Here is a 22,553-nt window from a genome sequence, read left to right on the forward strand (position 1 = left end):
TTTTGCCACGGTTAAAGTTAAAAGTTTCATGTGGGGACTCTCCCTGTCTTCTTGTGTGATCCCTCAGTACGAATGGAGCTCTGGAACGTGATACCCTCGCTCTGGGCGCTCTGTTCCTTGAGTATGTGGATCTGACCCGGATGGTGCTGGAAGCTGAGAATGACAAAGATGCCGAGATCCTCAAGGACATCCGAGCTCACTTCAGCGCCATGGTGGCTAACCTCATCCAGTGTGTACCAGGTACTCAGATAAAAGTTTCCTTCAACTAGGTCAACTGTCTTTTTCTCGTCGAACCAGTAACTGACAATGCTCTGCAGGTCAGATTGATATGTTACAGAATAAGGACTGTAAATGTTTTGCATTTCTTTTATCTGGATGCTTAATTCAATCCATCTGTCCTTCTCATCCATTTGTGGATTGTGAATTATATAATAGGCCTCCATTTGGCTGGGGTTTGCACAGTACATGGAGCACAAGACTCTTGACATTGATCTTGATTTGGACAAAGCCCAAGGGGAGTAGATCCAAAAATAGTTCAGCTTAACGACAGAGCAGGCAAGGACAGGTGATGACTCCTGGGTTGCCAAGCATTCACAGGTCCCCGGTGAATGACTAATGATGTGTCAAGGGGCATCACCACCTTATTATCATGTTGGAAAATTAACTTTTCGCAGCTGAAGAGTTTAGGATACTTGACTATTTCTGCTGACTCTTCATTCTCTCAATGAGCGAACCTCTAACAGCCCTACTCGTCTCCCTCCCCAGTGCACCACAGGCGCTTCCTGTTTCCACAGCAGAGCCTGCGACATCACCTCTTCATCCTCTTCAGTCAGTGGGCCGGCCCTTTCAGCATCATGTTCACCCCTCTCGACCGCTACAGTGACAGGAATCACCAGATCACAAGATATCAATACTGTGCCCTGAAGGTAAACACGCGCTAAGAAATCTATTGACCTCCACACACTCTTGGAAACGTTAGTATTACTCCCTATAACTCACTTACCTGAGTGTAATGTTGTCCACTGTCAAACTGAGTGTCTACATATGGAAGTGAAAATTGAGGCAGAATATGGCATGTTTTGTTATTCTGTTGTTATACATTTCCTTGGTCTGTATCAAGCCTGATTATTCTGTGTAAAACCGGAAAATCGAATGCTCTCGATGTGGACACAAACCTGTGACACATGCAAGACTGTGTGTATATATTAGAGCCCTGTAGTACATTTATCTGCAATTTGCGAGCAAACAATAATTTGTGAAACATGATGTTGCCACCTTTTGCAATCTGCATGGAAGCAGTGTTCGCAAATCACTTCTGTGAAACCGGCCCCCTGTATCACAAAGTGGTGCTGCATTAGAGAAGATCATCCCATCCCATCTCTGCTAGCCAAGATAGCTCTGTAAATGTAGTTCTGTTGTTTGGTATGAACTCTTCTCCACCCACAAGACAAATAGAAGTGTGGGAGTGAGTGAGTGCTCCAGCTGGAAAATCCTGAGTGCACCGACATTAGATTTTCACATCTCTTGTCCCAGGGTTATTGGTAGGTCTTGTTGCTATTATGACAAGACCTAAATATAGCCGAGACCTGTGTCACAATTTTGCAATGAGCCGACAAATCTGTCTGGCGGTGGAGCAGTGATATTGTAAAACAAACAGAAAAAGGGAATGTTGGGTTTTAAAAACTTTAAAGCTCCCATGTTTTGCACTTTTCTTGATATATTAGTGGTTTTAAGAACCAAAAACCATCTCAGTGTAGTTTTACATCTCCTCTCTCAGGCTTCTCTCTGGAGCTCCGACAACAGGTCGGTGAGCCAATCAGATGAGAGGCTCTGATCCTGTTTTATGGGTGATCAAATAAAAATATAGCAGATTTCAGGTAAACACTGTGGTGGGTCCATGTGGACTAGGCTTGGGGCGTGACAGAGAGGTGACTGCTTTGTTGTGACATCACAAAGTTAAGCCCTGACAGCTCGTTTTAAGGCTGCGTTTCTGAATACAGGCTGTGTGCATTTCTCTTTGGACTGAGCGCTTTGATACTTTACAAGTATTAATATAGAACCGAGACCTGCTTTATAATCAAAGTAAACATGGACATCTCACTTTATACAATATGGGACCTTTAACATATGAGCGTTGTTGACTGATGGTTGTTCTTCCAGGCCATGTCTGCTGTGCTGTGCTGTGGGCCTGTGTTTGATAACGTTGGCCTCTCTCCAGACGGATACCTCTATAAGTGGCTGGATAATATACTAGCCTGCCAGGATCAGCGGGTATGTAGCCAAAACTTTATCACCGTGATGCATTTAAACAAAGAGCTGACCCACAAAGCCCCTCCGATAGCTTGCTGAAGCCTGCTTTGTCAAAGCCCAGCATTAGACCTCGCCAAGTGCTGGCAAGTAGTGAAGGGGAGTTTTGTTTCAAAATAAATTTGTCTCATGTTGTCTTACTTCCAGTTTACTGTGATAGAGGTTAAAACGCCTGCATGTTTATTTTACACATTTTTCTTCTGAAAAACTGATTTTGAGCAGTCATGTTTTCATTATACGGCTCAAGGAGAAGCATTAATTGAGCAGGTAGCCAAGAAAATTAGATTTAGCATCATTTTTTTTATATGAAAGAAACAGAACTACTGGAATCATTTTACACTGAATCCCTGAATCTTTCTACACAGATTTTACCACAGATAATAAATAATGTGAAATGAGGAATACAGAGTATCCTTTGAAAAAAAAAAAGATGTGAAACTCAAGAGAGTCTGTGCTGGTATCTGCTCCTGGCTCAGGTCCATCAACTTGGCTGTGAAGTCGTCATCCTGCTCCTGGAGCTCAATGCCGACCAGGTTAACCTATTCAACTGGGCTGTGGATCGCTGCTACACTGGCTCCTACCAGCTCGCCTCAGGCTGCTTCAAAGCCATCGCTACCGTGTGTGGTGGCAGGTATAAAATCTCACAATCTCTCTGTCATCTGTTCAAACAGTTGAGGCCTCCTCTCTTCCCATCTTCATTTCTTTTCATGGAGTTTGCATTGTGCAGTCTTTATTTTCAGTCGTATGTTTTTTTGAAGTGCATTTAAGTAATGATTTGCCATATTAGGTGAGATAATGTATTTTTTGGATCATCCAGATTTCTTATCGAAGTGAAGAAACCGCTGATAAATTAGCTTAAGCTTCAAAGTGTCACCTCAGCTAATCCTCTTAGAGGGCTCACTGTTCGTCTGAAGTTGGCCTTTCCCTCTTGCTTCATCTCAGAAGCATTAAGCCAAGCATTATGTGCAACACTCAGCATTGATTTCTTAATGCCGGAACATTATTTCAGAATTATTATTTTCTCTCTCTCTCTCTCTCTCTCTCTCTTTATTAGCAGAAACTACCAGAGTGATATAGTAACACTGCTGAATCTGGTGCTCTTCAAGGCATCAGACACCAACAGAGAAATCTATGAGATTTCAATGCAGCTAATGCAGGTGAGAGAAACAGAACCACAATGTGTTTTGCTGCTGTGTAGTTTTATGTGGTTGACAGTCTCAGTGACACATTTCCTCTCTGTTTTTGAACAGATTCTCGAAGCTAAGTTGTTTGTATACTCTAAGAGGATTGCAGAGCAGAAGCCAAACAATATCCTCTACGGCACCCATGGGCCTCTGCCACCTCTATACAGTGTCTCCCTGCCTCAATTGTCCAGCCAGCTGGCTAGGATGTACCCTGAACTCACGCTTCCTCTATTCTCAGGTTGCTGTTCATTTCATATGTGTGTGTGTGTGTGTGTGTGTGTGTGTGTGTGTGTGTGTGTGTGTGTGTGTGTGTGTGTGTGTGTGCGGCTGAAGAAGGGTTAGCAACGGTATTTAAGCTTGCTATAATACTCTCACAGGCTTGTCATCTTCTCATGGTTTCCCACTAAATACTTATGCTTCTTCCTCTTCCAAAGCAGCCCTCCTCTCCCAGACACTTATGTATCTATGGACACTCCCACTGACCACAGAAACACTGAGAGCGTAATTTCCTCCACTTTAACTTGAATTCATATGCGGATCAGGATTAAACAGGCTATTATGGTGAAACTGAGTGTACAGTATGTGTTTGATTTCCTGTAGAATATAAACACCACAGTGCACGCTGATATTATTCTGCCTTGTTCCAGAGGTTAGCCAGAGGTTCCCCACCACTCATCCCAATGGGAGGCAGATCATGCTGACTTACCTCCTGCCCTGGCTCGGTAACATCGAGCTGCTGGATAGCGGCCTGCTGCTCCCAGTTTTCACGCCATGCACCTCAGATTATGACGCTTCGATCCGGACGACCAGCACAGGCTCATCACACCAGCTGAGGGGCACTGGCTGGGGCTCCCTGCAGGCCACATCAATGGTTCTCAATAACCTCATGTTCATGACTGCCAAGGTAAAGTCATGAGGGGGACATGTAATGAAACAGGGCATCGGTAATGTAAAGTCAGTGCAGCTAACATGTTCTTTTATTAACCCCTCTTGTCAGTATGGAGATGACCTCCCTGGACCAGAGATGGAAAACGCCTGGAACGCTTTAGTCAGCAATGAGAAGTGGAGCAACAATTTGAGAACCACACTACAGTTTCTTATCAGCTTATGTGGTGTCAGCAGTGACACCACCCTCCTGCCATATGTAAGATATATCATTTAGGTCAACCGGAAAATGCTATGTTCCTACTGTTTTTATTTTCTTTCTTGTTTCTCATGGATTTTCTTTGACATGTTTGTTCAGATCAAGAAGGTGGTGATATATCTGTGCCGGAACAACACCATCCAAACCATGGAGGAATTGATATTTGAGTTACAACAAACGGATCCAGTCAACCCTGTGGTGCAGCACTGTGACAGCCCTCCTTTCTATCGCTTCACTGCCACAAGCAAGGCCTCCACAGCAGCTTCAGGTACATCGTCTATCTACATGTGTGTCACTGAATGAACATTTAAATTTTGTATTTTTTTTAATGGGAAAAAAATCATCCAACCAGGAAATCACAGCTGCTCCTGTGGAACCACTTAGTGGCCAATCTTAGAAAACTTTGGTTTGGACAGATCGCAGTGGTGAATGTGAAGGAGTGTTGGTGTTAAAGATTATGGTCAGTCGACTTTACTTGAACATAAAGTAAAACATAAGTATTAAGCTCTTTTTTTGGTTCATTCCTAGGCACCACATCGAGCAGCAACACAGTTGTTGCATGCCAGGAGAACTTTCCTGACACAGATGATACCAAGACTGTAAAGGAGAACGAGGAGAGGTACAGTAGACAATGAGATCTTCAAGCTTCACATCCGATTAATTACTGTATTAGCGAGACCCATCATGATGATTTTATTTTTTTTTTCTGACCTCAGGCTTAGCCACATAATGCGAGCACACAACCGCCTGGAATCACGCTACAGCAGCAGCTCAGGAGGATCTTATGATGATGATAAGGGTGAGTGTTTTTCAGTACCAGACACCCTATGAAAAGAAATGGTGTTGTCATGGTCGGGTGGGTGTGCAATACACAGGCTGGGTAGGAGGGTAAGATGGTGACCAGCATGATGTCATTGATAATGCATGAGCATTGCAGAGCAGCCTGGGGCTCTTAAAAGGCTTCTGTGAGAACTGGCACCGAAATAAAAGTAGTCGAGCCCAGGGCCTCTGCACTGCTGCCAATGACCCAAAAACAGGTCTGTTACACCCTCTCTGGCTGAATTAGTCATACAGACTAAAGTGTGTAAGAATAATCTGACAATGAAAAGCTCCCTGATATACCCCTTTGACAACAACGCTTCAAACTTGACTCTATGATTTTATATTGTGAGCAATGTCCAGCTATAGAGAGTCAACAAATGCAGGGTTTTCTACATGTGACACTGTATTTTTCTGTGACCATTTAGGTGAACCGCTGCCGCCCTTTGCTGATTGGCTGATGATTGTCATTGAGACCAACCAGCCCCATCCTCTGCCCATGCCTCCCAATGGAGGATGCTGGGCCCCGTTGGTGGACTTTTTGCCAGAGACCATCACTCCCAGAGGACCACTGCACAGGTTAGACCACTGCATGCAAAATGTGCTCATTCTTATTCACTCTTAAAGGCTTTCTAGGGATATTTGAGATCAGCAATCAAACTGATCTTTAATAACCTGCCACAGTATGCACATAAAGGCTGCTTTTTCATTTTGATGCTGTGCACTACAAGGTCCTGTTTTAGTGGATTGAAAATCTGTTTTAAAAATCTGTTACATTTAACTGAGAGACTTGACAGTGTGTGTTTTTGTGTGTCGTAGGTGTAATATAGCAGTCATCTTCATGACAGAGATGGTGGTGGATCACAGTGTGAGAGAGGACTGGGCCATGCACCTGCCTTTACTGCTACATGCCTTGTTTTTGGGTGAGTTCACGCTACAATCAGTCATCCCTGTAAAACCCATCTGTATAATTACATGATATGAACATATTTGATTTAATACAGTCTAAATCACATGGCTGACCTGAGTATTATGAGTCCAATATGATAGATACATCACCTCTGTATTTGAAGTAAGAAATTGAGAATTCAGCTAAAGTTGCCTTTCTGGTAGAAATCTTTTACTCACTTTCAACCAGCTGATATCAGTTAGTTTCATTTTTTATAGGCTCTGAGATCAGTGTTGTGAAACCTGGAGGGGAGGATGAAAAGAAACCCTAGTCCATGCCATAACAAACAACTGACTGGTGTTTTCCTCTCCCCAGGAATGGATCACTACCGTCCAGAGGTGTTTGAGCACAGCAAACGTCTCCTCCTCCACCTGCTCATCACTTTGTCCTGTAACAACAACTTCCAGGCAATTGCCTCTGTCTTACTGCAGACACGTGAGATCAACGGCACCAAGACCCTCACCTGCAAACCAAGCCTTCAGTCGGACTATTCACCTTCAGGTAAAGATATAGGCCTCAAGTAATACTCGCCTTTGTGTGTTTTCTCAACTACAAATATATTCACGCTTAACTGAAAGACTGAGCTAGACCAGGGTCCAGTTGTTAGAGCAGCTTGGCATTTGACACATTGCTCTTCTTTCTGGCTAAGATAAACTTGAACATCAGGAGGGAATGGCTAACATTCCTTTCAGAGGATAGATAAGTTTCTTATCTGGGGAGAAAAAAAATTGGACACTGTGCCAAAAACAATATGGAGCACAGAGGACATCAAAGGTCTTGATTAAAGCATTCCATTCTGCTATTTTTACCCTTTTGCCCAAATTGGGGCCATCTGCTCAGGCTCGGATAGGCTGGTTTGGCTCCCCTCCTCCCCCTGCCGATAATTTGTTTAGCAAATGTCTAGACGTTGTGTTTTCTTTGTCCATTTGGCCATTTGAATACAAATTGTATGCTAAAAATAGTGTTTTTTTTATGTGAGATACCACACAATGATAACACCACAGTGAGGATCCAAAGAAAACATCCCGTTTTCTTCTCAGTCTTTGTAACGTCTTCACTCCCATGTTTATTATATCTGTATCAATTAAATTAACAAAAAGGAGATTAGGTGTGCAGCAACTTGATAGTTAGACTTGACAGCTCCACCATATTAAATAAACACTGTCAGTAGATAAAGCTAATTGGAATCAAATTCCAGGCATGTTCAAACACAGGTCATGCTGCTCCCTGCATGTTCTCTTCTTACACTAACTCCTGCCATCTCCAGCCACTAGTTGTGGTCAGCGAAATGAAATCAAATGAACTGCCGTGACCTGTTTCTGATCCTCTGTTCCTCTGTTGTGTCCAGGAGGTTTTGACTTCCTGCGAGAGTGTCAGGCGTCTCCTGTACCAGACTCTGGTCTGAGTTCCTCCTCTACATCATCCAGTCTGAGCCTGGGGGGCAGCAGCAACAACCTGCCTGAGATCTCGCAGGAGATGGAGGAGCTCATGGCCTCCAATAAAATGGACGAGAAGACGAACAAGCTCATTGAGTTTTTATCCACAAGGTACTTGTGTCAATATGTAGTTCCCCTGCTGGAATAATTTCCAGCATGTGCAGCAATCTGGAAAAAAATTCATTTAATTTACAGGTCCTATTTTACACAATAAATACATTTTATACAACAAAAACCATAGATACAGTGAGAAATAGCTTCCTGCTACACTGATCTGCTTCCACATATTTTTTGATGTAGATTACCACCTAGTGGTGCTGTATGTGTAACGCAGTAGATTCTTATTAGAGTAGATTTGATATTAAGATTATGATGCAGCTGGTATTTATCATGATTAATTGTATACATTGGAAATTCCTTTTAAGGTTGTCATCCTGTAAACTCGTTTGAAATGTTTAGGATTGTATTTGTTTAAAATTGCTTTTGCCAGTTCAAGTACAGATGATAAAGAATAGACTAAGCAGAAGAACTGTAGCAGGTTATTCAGAATAATCAGCTAATTGACCCACTTTCACGATAGCAGACCTCCATAGACAATAAACTGTGTTGTTAGTAACTATGAAATTGTTGTTTTGTAGAGTGCATGGGCCACTGTGGTGCCACGAAGACATTTCACCAAAGAACCAAATTTCAAAAAGTACTGGGCAGCTGACGAACTTCCTACGACATGTGGTGTCTGTGTTCAAAGAGTCCAAGTCAGGTAACAGGAATTATCACTAAATTACACTACACAATCCTGTCTCTGCCACTCAGTAATTCTAATCCCCCTTGACATACTCCTCTCCTCTGTCCTTGTCAGATTTCCACCTGGAGCAGCAGCTCAGTGACGTGGCGCTGCAGACGGCCTTGTGCAGTTCATCCCGTCACTACGCCGGCCGTTCCTTCCAGGTGTTTCGAGCCCTCCGCCAGCCCATCTCCGCCCACGCTGTGTCTGACCTGCTCTCGAGACTGGTGGAAGTGGTCGGTGAACATGGGGAAGAGGTGCAGGTTAGTGTTCTGTGTGTGAACATGACGTGTGTGAGCATGTGGATAAGAGAACATTAAGACATTTGATAAGTTAAGAAGTGTTTAGGAATAATCAATGTAGGGATTTCTTCTTTACATCTCTATCACTGGGGAATTCCCAACACCAATGGCGGAAACTGAGGAATACTACAATTGAAAAACCGCCTAAGTAACAGTATATATATTGATTTACTGTTTCTTTTTAAGGACGTAGCACATGAAGTCAGTGCTGTTTAGCAAATGACTCGAATGCCCCAGATTTCTGACCCTCTTATGAGCACATGAACATAGCATTAAAACTAATAATCATCTAATGGCAGAAATCCTAGATCACCATAATAGTCCCTTATCCCTGAACCATGGACTATCTGTCCATCAAATACTATTCAAATCCATCTGTTACTTTTGTTTTTTTAAATCTTGTACACAGACAAACAAGCAGGACTGAAGACAAACTCTTTCTAACATCATCAGATCTTTCAGTTTCCCCTAAATTTTTTGATTAATTCTCAATGTAGTTCACGGCTACATTTTTAAGGGTATTTTTCCCAGCAGTTGAATGTTTAGTGCTTAATTAAAAGGAAGAAAATCATCCAAACTGCAGCTGTGTCTTTTTCTCTCTCAGGGCTATGTGATGGAGGTCTTACTCACACTGGAATCTGTGGTGGATAACTTGGCTGAGTGTCTGAAGAACAATGACCTCATGGCTATCTTGACGAGGTTTGTGTCTCCTCTGCACATATTTATGTTTAAAGAAGGTTATGTTATTGTTAAAACATTTAACTCTGATTTATTGTTTAATTCCAGAGCCTCATCTCCAGATTTCCTGACCAGTCTCAAGCTGCTGTCCAACAGGAAGAGCACAGGACAGCTCAATCTCAGGAGAGAGGAGAGGAGCAGACATCAAAGGAGCTCCTCCGTCCCCAAGAAGTTTGGAGAGGCGGACAGGTGGTCCGATCCACCCCGCAGCGCTACGCTGGACCGCATCCAGGCCTGTGAACAGCAGGTTTTGTTAGCTAAGACCCGCAGCTTGTCCTCATCCAAAGACAACATCACAGACCCAACCAGCATCAACCACCCCAGCAACCTGTTGGCCACCATCTTCTGGGTGGCGGTGTCCCTGATGGAGTCAGACTTTGAGTTCGAGTATCAGATGTCTTTGAGACTGTTGAACAAGCTCCTGGGCCACATGTCGCTGGACAAACAGGAGAACAGGGAGAAGCTGGAGAAACTGCAGAGCCAGCTCAAATGGAGCAGCTTCACTGGGCTCCAGCAGCAGCTGCTGAAAGGCTTCACCTCCGTCTCCACCACTGACCTCACACTTCAGCTCTTCTGCCAACTCACACCTGTGTCACGAGTGCCTGTAGTGGACACATCACAAGCCATAGGTACACACCGAGGATCTGCAGATGTGGTTTTTGCAGACTGATGATATGAATGTTGATATTCTTAGACGCAGGTGTCTGTAAGCTCTTATTTTGTGCCAGTGTAAATTTTCAGAAAAAAATTCCTTTTAAAAAAACAAAACCTGCTGTAACCGTGTATCTATAGAATCTTACACAAATTACATGCCAGAGAACTTTTCTCCAAAATTATTGTTCAAAATGTGTTTTCATGTGAAATATTGAATGAATTTCTCTTTATCGTTCATTAGGTTTTCCTTTGAATGTTCTCTGCCTGCTGCCACATCTCGTGCAGAGCTTTGACGGCCCCACGCAGTTCTGTCAAGATGTCGCTGAGAGAATAGCCCAGGTCCGGCTCTGTTAACGATTCTCTCCTAGTGTTCGCTCAAGGATAATTATACGTGTTTTAAGCTAATTCACTTTTTGTGTGTAGGTATGCCTTGAGGAAAAGAACGCCAAGCTCTCCAACCTCGCTCACGTCATGACTCTGTATAAAACCCACTCCTACACGCGAGACTGCTTCACTTGGGTCAGTGTGGTGTGTCGATATCTTCATGAAGCCTTCTCCGACATCACCCTCAGCCTGGTCACCTACATGGCAGAGGTTTGTGCAGCCGCATCGGCCGATCATATGTTCGCTAAGCTGCAGTCAAAGTGTTGCATATTAATTTATTTATATTACACCTTCTGAAAAAGGTGCTAAACTAATTCTTTTGCAACAGCTGTTGGAGAAAGGCCTCCCCAGTATGCAGCAGACCCTTTTACAAATCATCTACAGCCTCCTGAGTCACATGGACCTGAGTGGAATTCAAGCCAAACCCTTCAACATGGAGGTGCTCAAGACAATTGAGAAATTTGTCCAGGTGAGTTCATAAAACGGCACCTGAGCATCTGTCCAGCTGCAGTTTTTATCTTCCTTTGTTTCTTTTTTAGTAAATGCTCTCTTTATATTTTTAGGATCTTTCTGTGGTAACTTTCACAGAGCATGTAAGTGCACATGGAAAGTGAAAACATTTGAATGTTAGATCTGATGTGATCAGTGGAAATGTTTAGGCAACATGGTCTGAGTAAGAGTCTTGTGTTCCCTGCTCAAGTGTTCATGGGGGGAAAAAAAGGAAAAAAAAGCCGTCATGTGTCAGCGCAGTAAATTTGTAGACACACCCAAACTATAAACAGTCTGCCTCTCTGCTGCAGGCTAGGCCTCTGCTTAGTGTCATACTGAATCTCTTTTCCTTCAGCTTCCTACTGTAAGGCATCTGCCAGAACACCTCTGTCTCCAAAAATAGAAGCGCACGTAAACACACAGGAAGACATATGTGGTTTTTTCTTTCTAAACATGTGGTTGCGCTGGTTCTTTTTCTGCATCTATGGGTGAACTTGTGTGTGTGTGTGTGTGTGTGTGTGTGTGTGTGTGTGTGTGTGTGTGTGTGTGTGTGTGTGTGTGTGTGTGCTGAGTATAGACTGTCCATTGGAGAGAAGCACTAAACATCTTGAAGCTGGTGGTTTCTCGATCGGCCAGCTTGGTGCAGCCTTCAGCCCCACAAAGTGACCTCTCCTACGAGGACATCAGCCGAGTCTGGGACCGCTCCTCCAAGGCCTTGCCTGGGAAGACTCTGGATTTCCACTTTGACATATCTGAGGTTAGAGAGTCTTTTCTCTGACTTTTCTTTTTACTGTGTGTGACTGCTCTTAGTTTGAGAGTCCCTGCAGCACGAGGAGAGCTGTTTTACCCCTGTATTTTTTCCTGTATTTTCCAGGGTGTGGTGCTTGTTGAGGCTGTGTGGAATCTTTGAAAGCTTTTTGGAAAGGAAACATTTCTTCCCCTTCCTTAATGCTGATATTTCTTCTTGACCAAACCTCTTGAGATTAGCTTGAAAGCTTGAAAGGTAAACACAATTAGCCATGCAGTGCAGAGCTTGAAAGTGATGTCAAAGATACAGACAGAGCGGTGCATGTGTGGGAACTGAACAGGGAACTATTTGTGTTGTTCATGAATGGCAGGAAATGATGTCAGCTCTTTGCTGCCGTCCTTTGTATGTGACTGTGAGTTCCAGTGGACGGCCAGCAGCATGTGTATTTAAACTTGAGACACTGGACAAACCACTGATACATCTTAAAATATCCTGATATTTTTAGACTGAGGGATAAAGCAGAGGAAATGGTGGTTTATTTTTCCTCAACTGCTTCGTGTATTCGTAGAGCCAAGTGGAATAAAAACTGTGAACACTGATGAAATGTCACTTTACGCTCATCCTGTCTAGAGGAAGCAAGAGCTGCCATGGAGCCTGAGTCATGGACTGACTAAAGAGAGGGACTTTCTCTTCTTTACACTTTCACTTTGACTTCATCAAGGCTTCTGTCTGCACGTGTCTTGTTTGTTTGTGTTCGCGCTGTTAGACACCGGTGATCGGCCGGCGTTACGATGACCTCCAGCGTTCTCCGGGCCAGGATGCGAAGAGCAGGACCACAGCAGTGACCCGCAGCACCTCCTCTACCTCCTCTGGATCCACGTCCAACAACGTCCTGGTGCCGGTCAGCTGGAAGAGGCCTCAGTCTTCACAGGTGAACACTTCTTCCCAATTCCCATTTCTTCTTGGAATTATGCTCATAATTTGAAGGGTGAGGTTTGAAAGTAGAAAACAGCCATGATTTAATAATGAGGATATCAAATGTCAGATCGAAGACTGACACATTATTACGCCATTTAGACCTGGAATTAAAATGCGATCTGTGTGTGTTATCTGGATAAGGAAAAACACATGTGTCAGGTGTACATGCATGCAGAACACATTGTGGTCAGAATGCAATCAGGTCAGCCAGACCACATTTGGAGATTAACGTATCCAGATACAGATCACATTATGCCAATCGCAAAATGCCAGTTGTAAATGAGGCATTAAACTTTGATGTGGTTCAAGTTAAACTGAAATGTGACATTCATTTCAATTTTCTCTACAGAAAAGAACACGGGAAAAACTTGTGAATGTATTGTCTTTGTGTGGACAAGAAGTGGGGCTCACAAAAAATCCTTCGGTAAGATACAACACATTTGAGCAGCGCTCTTGACTTTTTAGTATCATGCTTTCAGAAATAAGCTGTACGCTCTTTTTTTTGTGGTCCTCTCTCTCTATAGGTGATCTTCTCCAGTTGTGGGGAGCTGGACCTCATGGAGCACCAGCCAAGCCTGGTGTCCTCCGATGACGGGACCCGGGAACCAGACAACATGGACGACACCACCTCAGAGCAGCAGTTCAGAGTCTTTAGAGACTTTGACTTCCTGGATGTGGAGCTTGAAGATGGAGAGGTGAGTCTCAGGACCTCAGGAGTTTTAAAGCGATGGTGAAGAATCTTATTTATCCTCCTTCTCACCTCCTCTCATCTTGGACAAATTCATGGTCAAACTTGTAAAGCAGAAGCAACAGCAGAAAGAAAAACATTTCTGACATTAGCAGATGTCAAGAGTATTTTCCTCTAAAGAACTGTGTTGGGTTCAGGTCTGCCTGCTCTGTGTAATGGGGTTTCTTTTTTCTGTTTTTTTTCTGTCTTTGCTATCTAGGAGCTACAGGTAAGTTTAGTCATGTTACATTTTTACTTGCTGTGTTTTTTTGTTTTGTTTTGTTTTTTTTATGAGTGTTTGAGTAGCAAATGTGTGTGCATGCCATGTATTTTACAAAACATATTCTGCTGTGTCCACGTACTGTAAAAGAGATCTTCACTCAAAGTGTTGGAAACACAATATGTTTAGCATATTTCTCATAGACATCACATAGGACAATAGTCTTATAGCCACAGTGTACCAGTGAAATGCATGATTTTTTTTTAATCTAATGTATGATTGTATCTTCTGTTGATTTAAGTGCTTAATAATTTTACCTTTTTATCAAGAGAAAATAAGTTTTGGTTATGATATTTGACTCACAGCAACCCCTGTGACATACTACTACTGTATATGCTTATAGGTTTTATGCTTGTGTACAGTACTTAACCCACAAAATGAGTGGCTTGATTGTCACCCATGTTACTTTCCAACAGAGTTGCACATTATGATCATAGTTGTAATCTGTGTGAAGTTTTCATCAAAACAAACTGAGCTGGAATTTGACCTATTGTAGAGGTTTTTTTTTGTTTGTTTGTTTTTTTTTTTAATTTTCCCTTGAAAGACTTTGACCAGCGTGATAAAGAAAACACATCTGTGTCTCAGTTGCACATCTCAGACGAGGTGTTAGCTCCATCGAGAGCCACAGTAGAAGAAATTGTGTTCAGTTTCACACTAAATTCATTATTTATACGATTCTAAAAATAAGTTATGCACACACTAATTCTCCTGTATACCTCTGCCCTGTGTACGCTCAACTGTTTGATAGAAAATGCTAAGAACATGAAACTCAGTTCAAATCAGTTCTGTCAAATGACACTGAGACCAAAATGCTGATATACACGTTGTTTTTCACATTGTTACAGCAATAACTTTTGTTGCTGTCTCTTAAGCGGTTAAATTGAACATCACTCATGTTGCATTGTTCGGTTATGTGTATGTTTTAGTTTAATTTAAGTATTTCCTCTTAGAAATCACACTAACATCTAGCAGTTTCATCAAATCGATACTGAGGAAATAATATACATATACATCTGTCTCATTGTCTAAAGCTGCGGACTTTGCACACTAGAACAGTGTCAGCTGTTCTCACTGTGCCTGCTACAGTTTCACACAGAAAAACAAAACAACTGCTATGGTCAAAAAAACTGCCTCACAAACGGTTTTGTAGTTAAAGACACCACTTAAAAAGAAGGTAATAAGCCAAAGTCAAAGCCTTTGCTTTCCATCAAGGTATCAAGCTCATGACTACAGGAAGTCTCCCTTGTTTGGTCTGTTGATGTGGAGCTTGTTGGCTGACATCTCCAGAATCATTTGAAAAGTCACACTGCATTTTGAATGGGGAACAGTCAGACTCAGGGGTTAGTGGGTTCTCAAACCCATACTTTCCTGCCAACTTCACCAGTGTTGTGGCTATTTTGGTCCTAGCTTTAGTAAAGTCTCTGTGTGAGGATACACTGAAGGGCTCATAACACTGTGTCACGCTCCAGTAGTCCTTCCATTCTTAGCTTTGAGAGGAAAAACTCCCAGAGACTGCTCCGTTCCTGAACCTGCACTGCATGGTTGTGAGAATGTGTGTTGGCGGTATGTGTGTGTGTGTGTCTGTGTGTGTGTGTGTGTGTGTGTGTGTGTGCACGTGTTTGTGTTAGAGAAGAGTTTGTGCTTCACTTTGTGGTGCTTGGTAACTGAAGGCCATTCTCTGTTGCAGGGAGAGACTATGGACAACTTCAACTGGGGCGTGCGAAGACGCTCCATGGATAGTCTGGACCAAAGTGACCTTCAGCCCCTGGAGGAGAGTCAGCTGTCCAGCAGCATGCCAAGCCTCAGCAAGATCACCCATGAGGACTCAGACGAGTCATCTGAAGAAGATTCCCTCACTGCCAGCCAGATTCTCTCCCACTCACAGCTTGTAAGTTCACTTCTGTTTGTACTTATGATACTTATCCTTACAAATTATGAATATTATTATGACAAATTATACAATTATGACAAAAACCTACTAAAGACATTTAAAGGACAAACTCGCTACATCTTGGACCTTTTAATGAGTTTTGCTCTTGTGCCACCCTCAGGTTATTATCACCTTTTGCACACAAGATATTTCATAATCTAATTGGCAGATTGTCAGGCAGTTTGTTGAGCACATTCATGCTCCTGAGCACATTCACGCTCATGCTCCATAAGGCCTTTTGATTTTATTGAGCCCACACCTCTTCTTCTAGTGTCCACCTCAGGACCAAACTACTTTAAAGCTCTAAAAATAGCAAAATTGTCTGGTGCAGTTTGTGCAACCCAACATTTTGAATTGTGGGGTGGAATACAAAAAAAATGGCTGCAAGGCTTTAAACTTTTGCACCAACTTTAACTTGTTTGCAAAGTTTGTGGGAACTGTGGTGGCAGATGGAAAGCCCAGGTGTCCATGCAGCTGTCGTTTCACTCCTCTCTCGTCACTGATTTGTCAGCCGCTCTACCGCTGTCGGTGCTTTCAGGCAGTTCAGGAATATTGCGGATTTTGCAGCTTTGCAGCTTTTTTAGTGTCCAGCATTTCTAAAAACAATTTGTTTATTCAACATTGTGTTCATTCATAAATAAGCACTATTTAGAGAGGATTCCAACAAGTTTATCTCTTTCTCTTTCCAGATTGTCAACCTCTCACCAACAGCAGAGATCAGTAACATGGAGTCTCCCTCTGGCTTTTTTGATTCAACTTCAGCTGATTCAACTCCTCTGAACACCAAAAATCCTAGTTTCGAGGTCCAGCTGCCAGAGGACTCGAAGCAGCGGGTGAATAAGGGCTTCAGAGTGTCTGAGATTCTGGGAACTACTAATGCCTATCGCAGTTCCATACTAGAGTTCTTTACTAACTTTGCCAAATAGGGGCTGTTATTGTGCATCTTTTCTCATGTCTTGGATGTTATATGTGCTTTAGTTTCAGTCTATGTTAAATAGTATTTTGTGGCGTTGTGACTTTTCTACATTTCCTCTCTCTTCAGAGTAGAGCATGAAGCCGGTGTTATCTTGATATTTGAGTAGTTGCATGCAAAAGGGGAATGACGTAAAAACCTGCACGCAGGCAATCCATAACACTTTGGGCTAGGGGCTGGTTTGTGTCTTACTTTACTGTTTCCAGAGATTGTCCGGGGATATTAGAGGGGTTGTAGTCAGCCATAAAAAAAAAAAAAAAAAAAAAAGTCTCTCTCTTTCTGCGTCTGTCTGTTTAAGGCAATGTGTATACCTATTGCTTCTGTGTGGGTGCCTCTACGCAACAACTAAAAACTCTTGGCATGTGGGAGGACAAGAAAGGTTTACACATTGCCTGTCCCAAAACCTGAGTGTGCAGGGCCGCAGTGCTGGCTGAGTTAAATTATTTTTAAACAAATCAAACGAATTGGCGCAATTTATGCACACTGTATTTACCAAATTAAAGAAAACACTACAAGGAGTGTCCATAGGGTCCCATGGCAAGGTTAGTGTATCCATTTTACAAAATGATGTGTTTGATAATGAAGTGTAACACAGGGAACACATTTCAGTTAATAATAACCTTTACCGCATGCTGCCTCAGTATTTGTTCATGACCTCAGTCAATTTTGCCAAACATTAAAAAAAGCACGTGTCCCTGCTACTTTTTTTTAGCATGAGGTGTCACACGAAGATGAAGACACCAATGTCCACGAGGATGACGTCTCTCTCTCCATCAGTCAACTGCCCCCTGAATTTCGCTGTGGCGACAGTTTGAGAATGGACATGGTTCACAGCGATTACAAAGGAGAACTGGACCTTGACAGCTGCTTACCCAGGTACACGCTCACAGCTTTTCTCAGTCATTATGCAGTCACACAAAAGTGACATTGCTAATAAGCGCGGCTTCATGTCCACTCAAGTCTCGCCGAGGAGGAGAGAGACGACATGCTGGAGTCCCGTTCTTCCCCGCCACCGTCGCCCTTCTTCTCAGCCATCCTCGCGGCTTTCCAGCCAGCGGTGTGCGATGATGCGGAGGAGGCCTGGCGAAGTCACATCAACCAGCTTGTGTCTGACTCAGATGGATCCTGCGCGGTCTACACTTTTCATGTGTTTTCCTCACTATTTCAGGTACTACATCGTGGCCTTGACGCCAGCCTATCCCTAAATTACATTAACAGTGTGGCTGTGTCAGACTGTATAATTACACCGAAAGGGTAACAGGATTAGATATCTGGCTGATTAACCTTTAGAGAAAGAGGCTTCCTTTCACAAGAGGTCTGATTAATTACAAATAGAGGACACTCTGCCGATGCTTTCAGCTTAAAAAAAAAATCTCCTGAGATTCATTAACCAGATGTTGTTCACTTCACTGACCAAAGCTGACAGGGGAGAATTTCAGGAAAAAAAAAAACATATTAATGACAGAATGTATGTACTTTAAATGATGTAGGAATTGTTTTTGACAGCATTATACCCAGCCTGTTTTGTTTTGGGTTTTTTTTTTTGCTTTGCAGAATATCCAGACCAAATTTTGTTCCCTGACCTGTGATGCTGTGAGTTACCTCGGTGACGGACTGAGGGGGTTAGGATCAAAGTTCTTGAGGTCCTCTCAGATGCTGACATCCTGCTCAGAGTGCCCAACACTATTTATTGATGCAAACACAGTGAGTAGTGTGACATTTTCCACTTTCTAACACTTCCTTTAAAGTATGACATATTAATGATAGTGGAACACATTCAACAACAAAACTCAATTTTTACAGATTATGTCTTATGGACTCCTGGAAAAAATGAAATTCAGCGTGTTGGAACTTCAAGAGTATCTTGATACTTACAACAACAAAAAGGAGGCGGCTCTCACTGTAAGGAGATTAAATATGGTGCTTTCCAGTCTGAAGGTCACTTGTAGGTTGTCACCGAGTTGTTTACTTTGTCATTATGTTGTTTCTGTTTTCCCAAAGTGGTTGAGCAACTGTAAGGCCACTTTTCCCAGGAGTACTGGGGGCACAGTGATAACATTTCAACCAGTGGAGCATGAGGAAAAGGTAAAACCATAATTTTTAGGAATTTGAGTAATAACTCTGACATAATGTCATATTCATTGAAAGACAGTAAAAAAAATGTAAGAAATCTGTATGATTATTTACAAAACTCAATGAAAATACTAAAGATGCTGTTTCAACTGACCTTTCATACTGTACTTTCTGCATTACGGTTACTGTGTGATACTGTAGATCTGTGAGTGTTGCCTCCAATTTTCTCACACTATACAAATGTCAAGTTTCTAACAACCTTGAGTTGCTGCACATCACATTGATTATCTCATATCCAGTGTGCATTGTGGTCATTTTCAGCTCTGCTGGGCATGAGAGCAAGTTCTCTTAAGTTGCATTTAATCTAGCAGTAAACAATACACTCACTTCATAACTGAGGAAAGGAAACAGCAAAATGTTTGCTGTTTTGCTGTTAAAACTTGGTGCTTCAGAGCTAAGAGATTTCCACTAAAGTGAGTGCATTTGTACTAATTAACAGGCAAAACTGTTAATTTGCTTGGCTTGTTTCACTTGCCTTTTTGATTAATTCATGGCGACTACTGGTCTTCCTTTAAGTTCAAATTTACACATACATCAATCCTTACTTTTCCTCCTCTGTGCATGCAAATAAAAGTACCTTTGCTAATACTTCTCACTCACTTTTAAATAGATATAATGAGGAATTGCATGTCCTTCTTTTGATTCTCTTTTTTCCTTACTTATTTTCTGTCCTCTAACACGCTTGCTTTGTAGCAAATGGAATCTCTGGCTGTAAGTTGGATACGGCTTGTTTCTCTTTGTTGTTGTAAATTGTCTTTTCTATTTAAAAAAGCAAATCTAGCATACTGTAATCCCATCCTCAGCTCTTTTAAAGTCTTAATAACTGAGCAGGTTAAACATAGATTTACAAGTAGTCCTACAGTAGTTAGATGTGTTTATTATCCACCAACTGCAGAACTATGAAATAATGAAGTAATGAAAATGAAAAAGCCTTTTGCCAACAACCACTTTTCTTTTACTTCCAGCAACTGGAGCTCTGTCAAAGACTCTACAAACTCCACTTTCAGCTGTTGCTGCTTTTTCAGTCCTACTGTAAGCTGATTGAACAGGTCCATGCAATAAGCTCTATTCCCGAGGTAGGTCCATCATGCATTAGCTCATCTTCTCTTTTCAGAATCATGACACCCATCATCTAATCCATGTCCCTGTTTCATAATATTAATCTAATATTTCAACCTTTAGCTGACAAATATGTCCAGAGAGCTAAATGAGTTGAAGAGCAACCTGAGGGTAGCAGCAGCCTCAGTGACAAATGATGAGATTGCGGCCTGTGAGAGTTCCTGCTCTGAGCCCACCTTTAGCTCCTCTGAGACCGCAGTGCAAGCCATCCTGGAGTGTCTGAAGAACAATGAGTTTCCAGCAGCCATCCGCTACATTCGTGAATGCAGGTGAGAAAAACAAAATGCTTCTTTCCCTGTAAATTAGTTAGTTTTTATTTCAATAAATAGCTATAGTCAAACAAATAACTTTTCCTTTTTTTCACTGCAGAACAATGTGGCCTAACGACATCTTTGGCAGCCAGTCTGAGGATGAGATCCAGACCTTATTGAATATCTACTTCAGACATCAAACATTGGGTCAAACAGGAACTTTTGCTCTGGTGGGCTCAAAGCAGGACCTGACAGAAATCTCTGTCAAGCTGATGGAACTTAATGGAGAGATCCGGGACATGATCAGACGAGCCCAGGGCTACCGAGCCATCACAGCTTTTCTCCCAGACTCCAGGGTTTCAGGCTCAACTCTTTGATGGCAGTCTGGCAGTGTGTGACAGTCATTCCTGCACAGTACCATGTGCTAACCCTAGACTCTGGTCCTGTCTGGGGTTTCTGCTATCATCTCAGAAGTTTAACAAGCACTCTGCTCTCTTGGGAATAACCAAACACCTCCTCCTCTTCTTGCTCAGAGTACATCAGAATGTCATAAAGTCAGATCCTCCGATGTGCAGCAATACTGTTGTTTCTAGACACACGAGTGACTTTGCCGTTCTAAAGAAAGTTAGGCTTTTATTGCACTAATAATAGCAATGTTCACAAAGCGACCACTTGCTACTGAGGTCAACAACTTTCACATTTAACAAATGACATACCAAAGTGATTCTCTTTCAGTTATGTTGTTTTAATTGTCAAGGGAAAATGTGCAATCCTTCATGGAAGTGGAAGACTTTTACTGTATCCTGAAAGAATGTATTTGAATATCACATCATTAGAAAACATGAACATTGTTGGTAAAGAAAAAGGGAGGCCTCATTACTTGGTTCAAGTCTTGGGTCTTTTGTGTGTATGTTTGTGTGTGTTGTGTGTAGGTGCTTGAGTGTGTGAATTTAAACCTGACGACCATCATAGATGGCATTATGGATACTGATTTATATAAGTTGTTCACATAAACTACTTTCACATGCTGCAAATCTACTGTAATGTCTACCAAACCTACATTCGTCTATGTGGGTTATCTGTTACTTAAAACATCTTACTGTACCTTTTAACTGTGCAGCTTTTAGCAATTAGGTAAATTATTTATATTATTTGCAAGAGAAAGACGTACTTTTATCAGACTAGATTTATAGAAAAAAAATATTTTGTTTCATCTGTTAAACCTGCCAAGCTTGCAAATTATATGTACTATAAAGTGTAATAGTAATGTTTATGAACAAATACAGAAAACTATTTTAACTGAATAATTGTACATAGTGCAATGGGGGCTTTGCTCAAACTCATAAGATTGTATTTTTATGAACTTACAATTTGAGTTGCATGTAGAGTAAAAGAGATAGTTACATATTTGTAAAGCTTCCACAGGAACTGATGGTGTAGCCTCTTGCCTTGTAAATACTACTGCCTTTGCAATGTACTGTACTTTGGTGTTCTGTACACATATGTAACAATAAAAATAAAACTTTATAAAATAAAACATTTCTTAACTGTGGTTTCATGTTGTAATTTGTGCATTATTATTATTATTATTATTATTATTATTATTATAGTTAGTAGTAGTAGTTGTAGTAATATTATTATTTTTATTAGTAGTAGTAGTAGTATATACAAACAGAAAGGTTTACCTGAAAGGGAAGATTTTGGGAATTAACGTACCCAAAAATGTATACCAATTTCATGATAATTGCCGTGCATTGCTACAAAGGAAATCTAATATTCATGTAAACACTGAAAATATCTAAAGAATAAACTGAAATCTCCACAAGACTCTTATTTTGAAATCGAGCTGAGTTCCGGTGAGCGGCGCGCGAGGTTTGTTTTCGTGGCAGGGAGTAACTAGCTAGCGGATTGACTCGCTGTAAACACTTCTGTGTCATTTTATCGCATAGTTTGTAGTCCGTTGTCAACATTTTGTAAATTTCATCGCAACATGAAAGTCGAGAGTCTCGTACGCCGTCATGGTAAGTTAGTGTAACTCGAAAGCCAAATCTATTTTTGCCGTCTGATTTCTTTTTGCCAATGAGTGCTGTTAGCAGTAAATTAACCTGAATGTAGTATCATCTAAACATTGGCAACCACGGGCTACGGCTGTGATTCAAACGTTAGCTAATTTTACCCTTTCGACAATTTGTTTTAAGCAGTTTTATTATCAAGTTAGCTAACG

The 22,553-nt window shown here is 41.8% G+C and overlaps 1 protein-coding gene across 1 annotated transcript in view; it reads left to right on the forward strand.

Annotated features, from left to right (window-relative positions):
• The window catches only part of LOC111224460 (protein furry homolog), a 42,314-nt gene extending 20,446 nt beyond the window's left edge, over positions 1 to 21,868 (forward strand). Inside the window, exons 26-61 of the mRNA XM_022748953.1 lie at positions 68 to 240; positions 766 to 926; positions 2,161 to 2,271; positions 2,784 to 2,938; positions 3,365 to 3,464; positions 3,558 to 3,729; positions 4,139 to 4,395; positions 4,489 to 4,635; positions 4,735 to 4,903; positions 5,164 to 5,254; positions 5,352 to 5,434; positions 5,883 to 6,033; positions 6,274 to 6,377; positions 6,719 to 6,904; positions 7,752 to 7,950; positions 8,478 to 8,599; positions 8,699 to 8,886; positions 9,530 to 9,624; positions 9,712 to 10,292; positions 10,559 to 10,656; positions 10,741 to 10,911; positions 11,030 to 11,170; positions 11,768 to 11,947; positions 12,705 to 12,869; positions 13,266 to 13,340; positions 13,441 to 13,611; positions 15,611 to 15,811; positions 16,543 to 16,686; positions 17,539 to 17,702; positions 17,787 to 17,994; positions 18,381 to 18,530; positions 18,630 to 18,728; positions 18,828 to 18,911; positions 19,925 to 20,035; positions 20,142 to 20,347; positions 20,448 to 21,868. Coding sequence (XP_022604674.1) covers positions 68 to 240; positions 766 to 926; positions 2,161 to 2,271; positions 2,784 to 2,938; positions 3,365 to 3,464; positions 3,558 to 3,729; positions 4,139 to 4,395; positions 4,489 to 4,635; positions 4,735 to 4,903; positions 5,164 to 5,254; positions 5,352 to 5,434; positions 5,883 to 6,033; positions 6,274 to 6,377; positions 6,719 to 6,904; positions 7,752 to 7,950; positions 8,478 to 8,599; positions 8,699 to 8,886; positions 9,530 to 9,624; positions 9,712 to 10,292; positions 10,559 to 10,656; positions 10,741 to 10,911; positions 11,030 to 11,170; positions 11,768 to 11,947; positions 12,705 to 12,869; positions 13,266 to 13,340; positions 13,441 to 13,611; positions 15,611 to 15,811; positions 16,543 to 16,686; positions 17,539 to 17,702; positions 17,787 to 17,994; positions 18,381 to 18,530; positions 18,630 to 18,728; positions 18,828 to 18,911; positions 19,925 to 20,035; positions 20,142 to 20,347; positions 20,448 to 20,706 — 5,872 coding nt within the window. The 3' untranslated portion in view covers positions 20,707 to 21,868. The remainder of the gene's footprint in view (positions 1 to 67; positions 241 to 765; positions 927 to 2,160; positions 2,272 to 2,783; positions 2,939 to 3,364; positions 3,465 to 3,557; positions 3,730 to 4,138; positions 4,396 to 4,488; positions 4,636 to 4,734; positions 4,904 to 5,163; positions 5,255 to 5,351; positions 5,435 to 5,882; positions 6,034 to 6,273; positions 6,378 to 6,718; positions 6,905 to 7,751; positions 7,951 to 8,477; positions 8,600 to 8,698; positions 8,887 to 9,529; positions 9,625 to 9,711; positions 10,293 to 10,558; positions 10,657 to 10,740; positions 10,912 to 11,029; positions 11,171 to 11,767; positions 11,948 to 12,704; positions 12,870 to 13,265; positions 13,341 to 13,440; positions 13,612 to 15,610; positions 15,812 to 16,542; positions 16,687 to 17,538; positions 17,703 to 17,786; positions 17,995 to 18,380; positions 18,531 to 18,629; positions 18,729 to 18,827; positions 18,912 to 19,924; positions 20,036 to 20,141; positions 20,348 to 20,447) is intronic.
• Positions 21,869 to 22,553: the final 685 nt, after the last annotated feature.

This window comes from Seriola dumerili, unplaced genomic scaffold (assembly GCF_002260705.1).
Source record: "Seriola dumerili isolate Sdu_G_001 unplaced genomic scaffold, Sdu_1.0 BDQW01000134.1, whole genome shotgun sequence".
Classification (NCBI taxonomy): domain Eukaryota; kingdom Metazoa; phylum Chordata; class Actinopteri; order Carangiformes; family Carangidae; genus Seriola; species Seriola dumerili.